At 49.9% G+C, this 12221-nt stretch overlaps 1 protein-coding gene across 1 annotated transcript; it reads right to left on the bottom strand.

The window, feature by feature from the left end:
- Nucleotides 1-9390: 9390 nt before the first annotated feature.
- On the bottom strand, nt 9391-11819 carry LOC111829009 (meiosis-specific protein ASY2-like). Its single transcript, XM_023777616.1, has 3 exons — nt 11015-11819; nt 10237-10946; nt 9391-10161 (listed from the first exon to the last, which is right to left on the bottom strand). Exons 1-3 carry the CDS (start codon nt 11817-11819, stop codon nt 9391-9393), a joined length of 2286 nt encoding a protein of 761 aa, XP_023633384.1.
- Nucleotides 11820-12221: the final 402 nt, after the last annotated feature.

Genomic DNA, 12221 nt, shown 5'->3' with positions numbered 1-12221 from the left:
GTTGGACTAGATAGATATTTGGGCCTCTACAAAGAAGTTAAGTGCTCGGGCTTGGATGGTTGGCCTAACTATATTTTCGAATGGGTATTTTTACAGTATACTGTTGTATATCGTTCTATCAATTTTCATTTCAAACTTGTGGCACAACGCACAAACCAAGATTTGTTGTAAGGATATATGTCGATGCTAGAAAGAGATTCTTCGATAGACAAAAGACACATCATGATACCCCTCGACCATTAACAATGTCTTTTGTTGGTGTAGGAATTAGCACCAACGACATACCGGCCTAAACCAAGACGGAATCGAATTAAACCAATAAATCGGGGAATCCCGGTTTATTGTCCAATTAATACAAAGGGTGCTTTATTCCTAAAATGGAATAGACGACCTCGGATCATTAGGGTTTCGAAAACCCTAATCGAATATTTATGACAATATCTTCTGAAAATCTAAGGAAAGGGAGCATTTATTGTAACCCTAAATCCCTTGTATAAATAGAGAAAATGTCTCTATTTTAGGGCATCGATCCATTAATAACAAAAACCCTAGTTCCTCACTTGTTCTTGAGCAAACCCTAAATCGTTCATTTCTAGGTCAAATCAATCCTTCTAAATCCGTTTCAATTCGAGTTCTTGAGAAATTGTTTAAAGTGAATTTATTCTCCTTTCCTTAATAAATTCATTTGGTGAACTCTTGGTTCAACAATTGGCGCTAGAAGGAGGGGGGGGATTTTTTTTTTCCTTTCTAGAAAGCATTTTCAAAAGTAACACTTCTCTCAACTCGGTTAACGAAGCAATCCACCTTGAGATGTCTCAGCAACTCGGCCATGTTGACTCACGTCCGAACGAGGAGCCCGACGAAGAGCCCCTTACTAACGACTCGACCTTCAACGAAAGGATCGAGGAAGAAGTCCGTCAAATGGATCTCCCGGCACCAATCGAAACCACCGAGCGCCCTCAAACTGGCGAAGTGGAGGGCAATACGACCGCCCCTCGAAGGTCCGAAGGTCAGCCCACGGACGAGCCACAACTCGCCCAGGTCGCTCCAGCGTGCCCACCTGTTCAGCAGACCGTGTCCATGGACGACCTGCGCATAGTGTTCGGAAGCATGACGAAAGACATCTACGACCGAATCGCGGTGGCCGACCACCGGATGGATACGATCATCCGCAATCGTACGCCAGAATCTAACGGACAGAATGTAAGTCTCGACGTCCCCGCCCCCGGTCTGGTCGGAGGATGCACGTTACGTCCTCCAGTGCCAGTTGGCCGCTCGTGCGTAAGACCTTCGCCGACCGGGACTCGACCCCGAGCATTGGTAACAGCGTCCAGCCAACCTGCGGATGCGCCCAGCTCCGGGCGAAATTAGGATCTGGATGATTTGTACGCAAGGATAGCCGACATAAACTCTCAGGTCCGCCGAGTCTCCAGCTCAGCCCCTGAAATCGACCGTATGTTCGAAGAGACACAGCGAACTCCCTTCACGAGCCGCATCACTCAAGCCCGAATTCCGCATATCAAATTCAGGCTGCCGACGTACGACGGGGATAAAGATCCACGCACCTTTATGACGGCGTTCATGGCCGCGGTCACAAAAGCACACTTCTCCGACGAGGAGAAGGATACAGGGCATTGCCAGCTATTCGTTGAAAGCCTGACGGGCAATGCACTCACCTGGTTTTCTCGGCTTAGCCCGAACTCGATCGATAATTTCGCCCAGCTATCGACCTCGTTCCTCCGGCATTACCGACATTTCATACAACCCGGAGCATCCAGCATCGATCTCTGGGACACAACTCAGGAAGCCGGCGAAACCCTACAGCAGTACTTGGTGCGATTCAAAAATTTGCTGGCCAAAGTATCAGTCCCAGAGGATGCCGCTTTGGCCGCATTTCGCAAGGGGCTCGTTCCAGGATCGTCCCTACGAAAGGACTTGGCCATCCGTGAGCCGAAAGATCTCGACGACGCACTACATCGTGCGTCCAGATACGCACTTTTTGAGGAAGAAGATGCCAAACTAGCGGCGAAGTCTGGGGCAAACCGTTCTGCACCCCGAGACCGAAAACGTGAAGACTACCGGGAACCACATAAGCACTATGAGGGAAAGGACGCTTCGCGCGGTGCAATTAGTGCGATCTCAGAAGAAGCCAGTAACCAAAAAACGTCGTCCAAGGAAGCGTACTACACTTTCCATAAGTTCGCCGGACATTCAACCGAAGAGTGCAAGCATCTCTCTAATTATCTCCTCGATAAATATAAGTTCGGTGAAATAGAAGCGTTATTCCAACCCAAAGAATACAGAGGACAACGACCTGACGGAAGGCGCGGGCGTGGTCGAGGCCGAGGCCAGGGGACACGACAATACCGAGAGGACGGCCCCGATCGGCGAGATCGGTCTGATGAGAGGCGAAGTCCCGACCGTCATATCGATGAAGAGGGAGAACTGCCGGGACCACCGAAAAGACAGAGAGGGCAACGACCGCAGCGTGCTGGTTCACCGGCTCGCGGACGGATAACCATGATACTGGGGACGCCTGAGGACTGCAACGACTCGGTCCGGGCCCTCAAAAAAAGAGCTAGACAGGTGTGCAGTTTGCATGTCGCACCGGAGGACGAAGTGCCAGCTGGCGAACTTATCACATTCTCTTCCGACGATGCCAAAGGAATACAACACCCCCATAATGACTCCATAGTCGTGGAAGTAAACATGGGTAATTACGATGTGGAACGCGTTTTAGTCGATACCGGCAGCACCGTCAACGTGCTATTCTTAGGCACCCTGGCCAAGATGGGGATCTCAGAATCCGAAATAAAACCGAAAGCTCGAACGCTAACCGGTTACGATGGCACGACCCGTCTCGCGATGGGGGATATCAAAATCGAAGTAAAGGTCGGAGGAGTGGCGAAGAAACTCAAATTCACGGTAGTTGACGCCCCATTAATCTATAATGCGATACTCGGCTCTCCTTGGATTTATGCCATGAGAGCCATTCCTTCAATTTATCATCTGTGCGTGAAGTTTCCTACGGCAACCGGAATCTATATCTTGTATGGCGACCAGAAAATGTCGCGGAACTGCTGCATCATCGAAAAGAAGCAGAGAAGGGACGACCTCGCATAGCAATTACAGAACGGAGAATGAAGAGACGTTCTCCAAAAACCGGCGCGCGCATCCCTCCAATCTCTGAGTTGCCAGGTTATCCAGGTCAATATCGACGAATCCGATCCCTCCCAAACAGTGGGCGTTGGAGCCATGTTAAACGACCCGATCAAGCAGGAGCTGGTGGCTTTCCTAAAGACGAGATCGTCCACGTTCGCATGGTCAACCAAAGATATGATCGGAATAGATCCCAAAGTAGCTTGTCACAAGCTCAACGTAGACCCCACTTTCAAACCAGTTCGCCAGAAAAGGCGCAGGCTGGGTAACGAACGAGCCCAGGCAGTTCAAGACGAGGTACAACGACTGTTAAAGGCGGACCTTATCATGGAGGTACAATACCCGGAGTGGCTGGAAAACCCGGTTGTCGTCAAAAAGAAAAACGGCAAATGGAGAACGTCCGTAGATTTTACCGACCTGAACAAAGCCTATCCCAAATACTCTTTCCCGCTCCCACACATAGATCGCCTGGTAGAAGCAACTTCGGGGAATCAGTTGTTATCATTCATGGACGCCTTCTCAGGATATAACCAGATTATGATGCACGTTGCTGACCGCGAAAAAACGTCCTTCATTACGGATAAGGGGACATATTGCTACAAAGTCATGCCTTTCGGTTTAAAAAATGCGGGAGTAACCTATCAACGCCTCGTGAACCGAATGTTCGCCGATCTCCTAGGACGGACAATGGAAGTGTATATTGACGACATGCTGGTAAAGTCGTTAACGGCAAAAGACCACGTCCGTCATCTCACGGAATGCTTCGACCTTCTCGACAAATACCGGATGAAACTAAACCCAACCAAGTGCACATTTGGAGTGACATCCGGGGAGTTTCTGGGGTACATCGTGACCGAACGCAGGATCGAGGCCAACCCAAAGCAGATAACGGCGGTTTTGGAGCTCCCTTCCCCAACTAACAAATGCGAGGTTCAACGTTTGACAGGTCGGATTGCAGCTCTCAATCGCTTCATCGCACGGTCGAAAGATAGATGCCTTCCCTTCTATCAACTACTCCGAGGAAATCGAGATTTTCATTGGGACGAGCGATGCGAAGCGGCTTTTCAAGATTTGAAGGCATATTTAACCAGCCACCCCATCCTAGTAAAACCCGAGAACGGCGAGGTCTTATACCTCTACGTTTCGGTCTCTAGCACAGCAGTAAGCGGCGTCTTAGTCCGAGACGATCGCGGTGATCAGAGGCCTGTTCTCTACGTCAGCAAATCCTTGAACGATGCCGAAGCACGCTACCCAACATTAGAGAAGTTCGCCTTGGCCGTCATCGTCGCCGCCCGGAAGTTGCGTCCGTATTTCCAATCACACGCGATCGTCATCTATACCGATCAACCATTTCGGACAGTGCTACACAGCCCCATGCAATCAGGAAGAATGGCTAAATGGGCCATCGAACTAAGCGAATACCGCTCTCGTCCCAGTCTGAAATCACAGGTTTTAGCGGACTTTATCGTCGAGCTCGCCCCAGAATTCGTGGAGGACGCACCAAAAATCGAAAGCTGGACCCTCTATGTCGACGGATCTTCTTGCAACCAAGGATCCGGAGTAAGAATCCTCTTGCGATCACCAACAGGCGAGATTCTGGAACAATCGCTGAAACTCGGTTTCAAAGCATCCAATAACGAGGCCGAGTACGAAGCTTTGCTCGCAGGAATACGACTTGCTAGGGGCATCGAAATAAAACATATCCAGGTATTTTGCGATTCACAACTGGTCGTAAGCCAATTCAGCGGAGAATTCGACACCAAGAACGAGCGGATGAGTTCTTATCTGGCGTTAGTCCGATCCGCCTCGGCCGAATTCGATAGCTTTTCCCTCACAAAAATTCCGCGCAGCGACAACACTTCGGCCGACGCCCTCGCCGCCTTAGCTTCGAACGCAAATCCAGACCTCCGCCGATCTATCCCCATCGAAAGTATCGATCTGCCAAGCATCGCTCAACCTCATGAGATCAACCTCATCATGAACGACTTGGTCCAAATGGAGATCGATCCAGTCGAGAACGAGCCTCATGACGAAGAAGCCCCCCCGGTCGATTGGCGGGAAGAGATCAAACTCTACATACAAAGCGGTCAGGTTCCCGAAGACCGTTGGCAAGCTCGACGACTAAAAGCCCGATGTGCCAATTACATTCTGACCGATGGAGAACTTCTCCGGAGAAGTTCTAATGGAACCTTCCTTACCTGCGTCGATCGAGACGAAAGCGAAAGGATTATGGGCGAGGTCCATGAAGGAGACGGCGGGAACCATTCAGGTGGACGCGCGTTGGCCCTAAAAATAAAGAAAGACGGCCATTTTTGGCCAACTATGCTCGCCGACTGCGAGGCATTCGCCCAAAAGTGCGAAGCCTGTCAAAGGCACGCCACTTTAAAACACGTACCTCCCGAAGCGCTCTCTCCCGTGACAGCACCCTAGCCCTTCAAGCGATGGGCCATGGACATCGTCGGACCGTTTCCTCCTTGCCGCACTAAAAGATTTTTGCTGGTGCTCACCGACTTTTTCACCAAATGGGTGGAAGCGGAATCGTTCAGTCAGGTCAAGTCGGGCGACGTAACCGGAATCATCTGTAAGTACATTATCTGTCGACACGGTATTCCCTATGAGATCGTCACAGATAACGGATCCCAATTCACTTCCTACCTAACCAAGCGGTTCTTCAGAAAATGGCACATCAAACTCAGTACCTCGACCCCGCGATACCCCCAAGGAAACGGCCAGGCTGAGGCTACCAACAAAACTATCCTCGATGGCATCAAGAAAAGGTTAGGTCGGAAAAAGGGACTTTGGGCCGACGAGCTCGACGGAGTATTATGGTCGCATCGCACAACTCCTCGACGCGCAAACGGATTCTCGCCGTTCGCCTTATCTTACGGTGTTGAAGCAATGGCGCCTTCGGAGGTCGGAATACCGACGCTCCGGCGAACAATGATGATCGCGGACCCGGGGTTAAACGACACTCGGCTCCACGATCACCTCGATTGGAGTGAGGAACTACGAGATCAAGCAATGATCCGTATACAAAACTAGCAGAACTCGGCAGCAAAGTATTATAACAAGACCGTCCGGGAACGCCGTTTTAATGAGGGCGACCTGGTTCTGCGAGAAGTTTTCGAAAACACAAAAGAGCTCAACGCCGGAAAGCTCGGAGAAAAATGGGAGGGCCCCTATATCGTCGCACGGCGAGTTCACCCAGACGTCTATGAACTATCGACCATGGAAGGACAGCGAGTTCAACACTTCTGGAACGCTGTCCACCTCAAAAGGTTCTACTATTAGGTCGGGAATCCGACCACAAAGGCAGATGGATGCCTCACTCGGGAATCCGAGTCTTTCATTTGATATACTGTGAAGTACGATTGGCTTGATCCTCGAAAGAGGTACGTAAGCAACCACGATACATGGTGCAGCTAGCAAAAAAACAAAAAAAAAAAAAAAAAAAAAAAAGAATAAATAATAATGAACGCGAGATTGTCGTTAACGATCCCGTTTTATTTGATAAAGTCTGTTACAAGCAAAATACGCTCTTGGGCAAATACACTCTTGAGCAAATACACTCTTGGGCAAATACACTCTTGGGCAAATACACTCTTGAACAAATCGACGAATTCGGGAAACAAGTCGGTGTCGCCGTCGTGCAACTGCGGAAGAGGATACTTCGCCTCCTCTTCGGCCCATAAGGAACTTGCCTGCCTCGCCAGTTTGAGGATCTTTCTTTTGATCGGCACCCCCTCGGAAACCATCAGCAGAAGAAAACTCTCAACACCTTGCACACGAGCCCTCTGATGAACGACTTCGGCTGCACTATTGAACGCGACAATATAGTCGCACAACCGAGCAATGCGAGCGCGATATCCCTCCAGTTCTTCGCTACGCATCCGACTCGCAACGTGAGGCTCATCGAACAAATCAAGATCTCCTTCTTGAAGACACGAGACCTTGATACGTTCGAGAGTAGAGCGTAGGCGGTAGAACTGACCCGAGGACAGCGCACGTTCTCGAAAGATATCGTTGACGCCATGCTTCAAATCGGATTTCTCTATAAACTCCTCAACCCCGAGATATCGTTCGAGGTCGGCTTCAGGATTTTGACGCTCCCACAGCGACCGGATGTGCATGCTTAGCCTACAAATACGGGCATTGTAAACCTCCGCCTTGGTCTCGTCTTCATTAAGTTGTTCTACCAGACGGCGACCTCCGCGGAGAAAGGGATCGTTAGCAGTCCCTCTAGAAGATCCGGCCATTGAGGAGATCGCTGAGTGATAATAAAATGGATGCCAAAAGCGGGATATTTATAGCCAGAAACCGCATTGAATGCCAGCCATTTCCCAACCAACCTCTTCCGAATGACCATACACTGAAGGGGCACGCATCACCATGTCAATTGGGACCAAGCGTTCACGAATCTCAAGATGGCTCAGAGTGATGACCCGTCAAATCAATCTTTCGCAGCATTCCCCAAAAAAAAAAAAAAAAAAAATAATAATAATAATAATAATAATAGATAAATATATGTGTACATACGTATGCATCCCCGACACCCTGGCCAGGTGATCGGCACGCGTCGAACGCACAATCCTTAAGTTTAGGAGTAAGCCGAACGCAGAGATTAATGTTTCGCACCTAAAGGTCCCGTGTTCGGGTGGGACAGTCAGCCGACCCAGATAAGTCAATCTTTCGCAGCCCATATCCGAACCGGCACCAAAGGAGGTAAGCCAAGTGCAAAAATATATCTCGCCCTCCGACAAAGTACACTCTACTCGAGGAAAGAAATTCCTCACTTCGGAGCCCAGAGATATCTCCAAATATATTTAACTATGGCCAATCGTGAACTTGTAAGCCGGGAGACGTCCCGCCGAGTCATGAAATCCCCATTTAAATTAAAACGCCTAGAAACACGGCTCGTATTATTTGAAATCGGATGCAACGGTTCAATAGTGTTACGACAAAATAAAGTTACATCGGCAGAAAATCATAAAATAAATCGCCTAGTCCACGATCAACGGACCCTTCGCCCCAGTAGCGGCGACCTGACGCGTGTCATGCAGAAGGCGACTCGGCATTGGCCGGAGCAGCTGCATGCCAGTTCGCTCCCAATCAGTTGGATCCGTCTCCAACGCCCGAGCCTTCTGCTCCGCCTCGTCGAGCCTGAGAATCGCTTTCCTTCTCATCGATTTTAGCCTGGCGACTTCTTCTTCCAGCTCGTCCAAACGGAGGTCGATCTTTCTTTTCTTCCGGCGAAAGAATTGCAAATCCCTGCACTGTTCTTGGTAGAGGCCTCCGACCTAACAAAAACAAAAGACAGTTGTTTAAATCCCCTGCAAATAGGATGCCAACATCCGCATAAACGGAACGGTACCGATACCTTCTTAACAAACGCCTCGGCCTCGTCCGATTCGGTTTTACTGGCCAGCGTGCCTATGAGAAATGCCTTTACACCCGACGGTGTAAATTCGAGGCATCGTGGGATCCCTAGGATGGGCGGTGCATTCCGGTTAGCTTCAACATCCCGCATACATTGCTCGCAGTAGGCGTAAAGGCTTGTCGGCATCGGAGCTATGCGCCCAAACCCAAAGGGAATCCAGTTTCTCGGGTGAGATTCCAGCAGTTTCAACTTATGATCGAAGGCCGATCTAATCTCATCGACAATGAGAAATTGTTTAAAGTACTGCGTATGTTTATCATACACAGCCTGGAAGAACTCCTCTAACCGGAGTTTCTCTTGTCGAGTAACTCGCGACATCAAAGTCCTAGGAACCCTTAACGTCGGGAACAAGGGCATCCCACGATCAAGAGCTTCTTTCTCAGTGAAAGTTGGCATATCAACACCGGCGGACGGAGATGATCCATCGCTTTTAGTCGAACCAGATTTCTCCATGACACCGGTTGTAGGAAAAAGAAGGTGCAAGTTTAATTTAAGGATGTCTTGGAAAACCATTGGCCAGGCAGCCTATTTATACCTAGTACCCCCGCCTTTTACCGGAGCAAAACTGGCAATCGGGGCAAGACTATATAGGAAAATCACCAATTTCAAGCTAACAAAAAAAAGAGGCATACTTCCACTTTTACGAGTAGGGGAAATACAAAAAAAAAAAGTAATACTTCCGCTTTTTAGAAGAAGTAGGAGCAAGCTGTCAGAGAAGTTCAAAAATACAATATATTACAAAAGGGCCGGCGGCCCATTCAAATTCAAGAGTCAATCAAAAAAAAAAAAAAGATTTAGACGACTTCAACGTCATCTTCGGGATTGCCCGGGTCTGAAGGAGGGTCATCATTGGTGTCAGGAGCTCGAAGGTCGGCCTGGAAGGCTGCCGCGTTCGATCCATGTGGCTCTCGGATAGATCTGGGAGCGGGATCCTCAGGCCGAAGAAGACCATAGCCGAGCTGGTCCGGAGACATGTTCAGGTCGGCAGAGTCGAGGACGAGATAGTCAAGTGCGTCTGCAACCTCCTTGCACTCGATTTTCTTCGCCTTGATCTTGGCGATTTCCTCCTCGGTGATCTGAGCATGGCACTCTTTGACAAGCCTGTCAATCGTAGCCTCGACCCCAAGAGCCTGGTTTAGCAGGTCTTCTTTCGGACGAACAGTGACCTCTTGCTCGGCCAGGAACGCCTTCACCCGATCTAGGCGATCTTGGGCCTTCTTCCTCGTGCGCTCAACCACAGCCTGACGGTCTAAGCGAAGACGCCAGCATTCCGAGTCGCAGAATTCTTGGAGGGACTGGAGGTCGCCTTCTGCCTTCGCCTTTTCAGCATCGAGGGTCGCATTCTTGGCCCGCAGATCGGCAATTGTATCCTCTAAGGAAGCGATGACTCCCTCGTGAACCTTGGCCTGTTCCTCCAAGCCTCCCACTTGCTTCCGCAGCATGGCCACTTTGTCCTGGGCCTCTTTGGCGCATTTCTCCATCATCAAGAAGGCATGATTCGCCGTCGAGCGCGACTTCATCCTCTTTTCATATTTGAAGAAGAGAGCGTTGCCATAGGCGATCGACTAGTGGAAAGACAAAAACGGTGTTAAAATATGCACAAAATATAAAGGACAGATATAAAGGAGTGATAAACAAACCTGCAACGCGAATCGGGAGTAGTTCAGATAGTCCTCCTTGAACTCCAGCGCGTCGAGGTCGGGCAGAATTTCCGAAGAAAACTTTAAATTTCGGCATAATTCTGCCAAGGCGTAACGATCGCCAGCCACGGAGCTTTCTCCGAAGTAGTCGAAGCAGAATTTGTCTGTCTTCGAATCCTTCCGAGTTAATCGGAAAGGATCAGAAGACTCTAAGTCAGCTGCTTCGGCCGACCTCTTACGGCTCGACTGGTCGCTAGAGTCCAGAGCCACGCCCTTGCCTTTGTCGATTCTCTTCTTTTTTTTCTTCCTCCCGGCCGCGTCTCCTTCGGACCGAGCGACCTCTTGCTCGGCAGTCACGACCTCCTGCCCGGGAACCTCGACTTCGTCACCACCGTCGCCTTCCAGATCCACGATCGGAAGATCAGTAGGGGCGACCTCCCCTCCGGCGGCCGATTCAACTACGGCGACCTCCATAGCCGTTGTTGATGGTGTAGCGAGCTCGGCATCCTGAGCTCGGAGGGCGGTTACCGAAGTACCTGATGATTTGGCCAGCTCCTCTGCGAAGTTTGGATACTTTCTCGGGATCCTTCCCATCGCTTCTTCAACTCGCTTTCGGCTAAATTGGTCCCACGCTCGATTCTCCCCGCTAAACAGGCTTGCCACAATGTCGGAGTACTCCGGTGGGAACGTAGAAAAATTTCGGATGCGATCTGCACAAAAGAGGAGAAGTCAGGTCAGAACGATAAGGGGATTCAAAAGAGAAACGTAAATTAAGTACCCGGATCACTATTCCATCGTCGGCGTAAGCCAACAAAAGGATTTTCGAGCGAGAGGTAGTCAGCTCGGACATAAAAGAAACGTTTTTCCCAGCCTTTGAAATTGCTGACTCGGGTTCCGGGAATGACGTTCTGTTTCTCCCTCATGTTCACGGTGAAGTTGCCAGCGACCCTAGATTTCTTCAATACCGTCATCTCCTCGAAGCACATGACGGGAACCCTTGTACCGACCTCAGACGCTAGGGTCAGTACTCCAACGATGTTACAAATACTGGCCGGAGCGAGCTGAGAGATCGCCAGTTTACGGCGATGGGTATATTGGAACAAGAGTTCGGGCAGAGGAAACCGCAGGCGGCAGCGGGTGAAGTACATCTCGTACAAACAGATGTATCCCTTTGGAGGAGTCCACGGGCGTTGAGTCTCATGCGGAATCAGGATATTGACCCCGGATCTCCCCAAACCGCAAACGTCGAGCATCTCGTTGATGCTGCTCACAGTACTAGAGGTCGGAATTCCACCGATCTGACCTCTGTGGTCGAGGGTAGGCTGGATATCATTCAAGAAAACGCCCGGTGCGGCAAAGCGATCCTCGCCCTCTGAGCGAACAGGATTAGAAGACTCTCCGGTTTCCATGGCGGCTGCGGCGTTATTCCTACCATCTCGGATCGGAATTTCAGTTAGCTCGGGAATGGAAGCCCGAACGGGGCGAGATGATGAAGCCTCATTACTAGGACGGCGCATCGAACGAGTGTTAGAACGAACTAGTGGTGCGACCTCACTATCAGACGAAGAGTGCGATCTCGACATTGTCGGAGTAGTAAAATATGACCGGAGAATTTAAAGTCGGCGGCGATAAGTTAAAAGAAAAAGAGGAGAGAGGGCAGAGCGAAATTTTACCTTTGGAGCAGAAAAGCGGAAATGAGGAAAATGAAAGGCATTGAGCAAGTATTTATAGAGGCGAGCGGGAGACAGACCTACGAAAAAATAATGATGACCTAGGCGACGCTTCGACTTCCGACCTACATGCCGCTCAACAAATGAATGACGCGTGGCAACATTTCCGAGATAGGCGACGATTCGGATATATTTGATTCGTTTCCCTCTTAGCTTAGGTCAGGCATAATTAGGAGTTCCATAATTCGAATGAACATTCGACCCATCAAACTGGGGGGGACTTATTGTTGGTGTAGGAATTAGCACCAACGACAT

The sequence above is a fragment of the Capsella rubella genome, unplaced genomic scaffold, assembly GCF_000375325.1.
Source record: "Capsella rubella cultivar Monte Gargano unplaced genomic scaffold, Caprub1_0 scaffold_8, whole genome shotgun sequence".
Lineage (NCBI taxonomy): Eukaryota > Viridiplantae > Streptophyta > Magnoliopsida > Brassicales > Brassicaceae > Capsella > Capsella rubella.
This window is presented reverse-complemented; position numbering and strand designations above follow the sequence as displayed.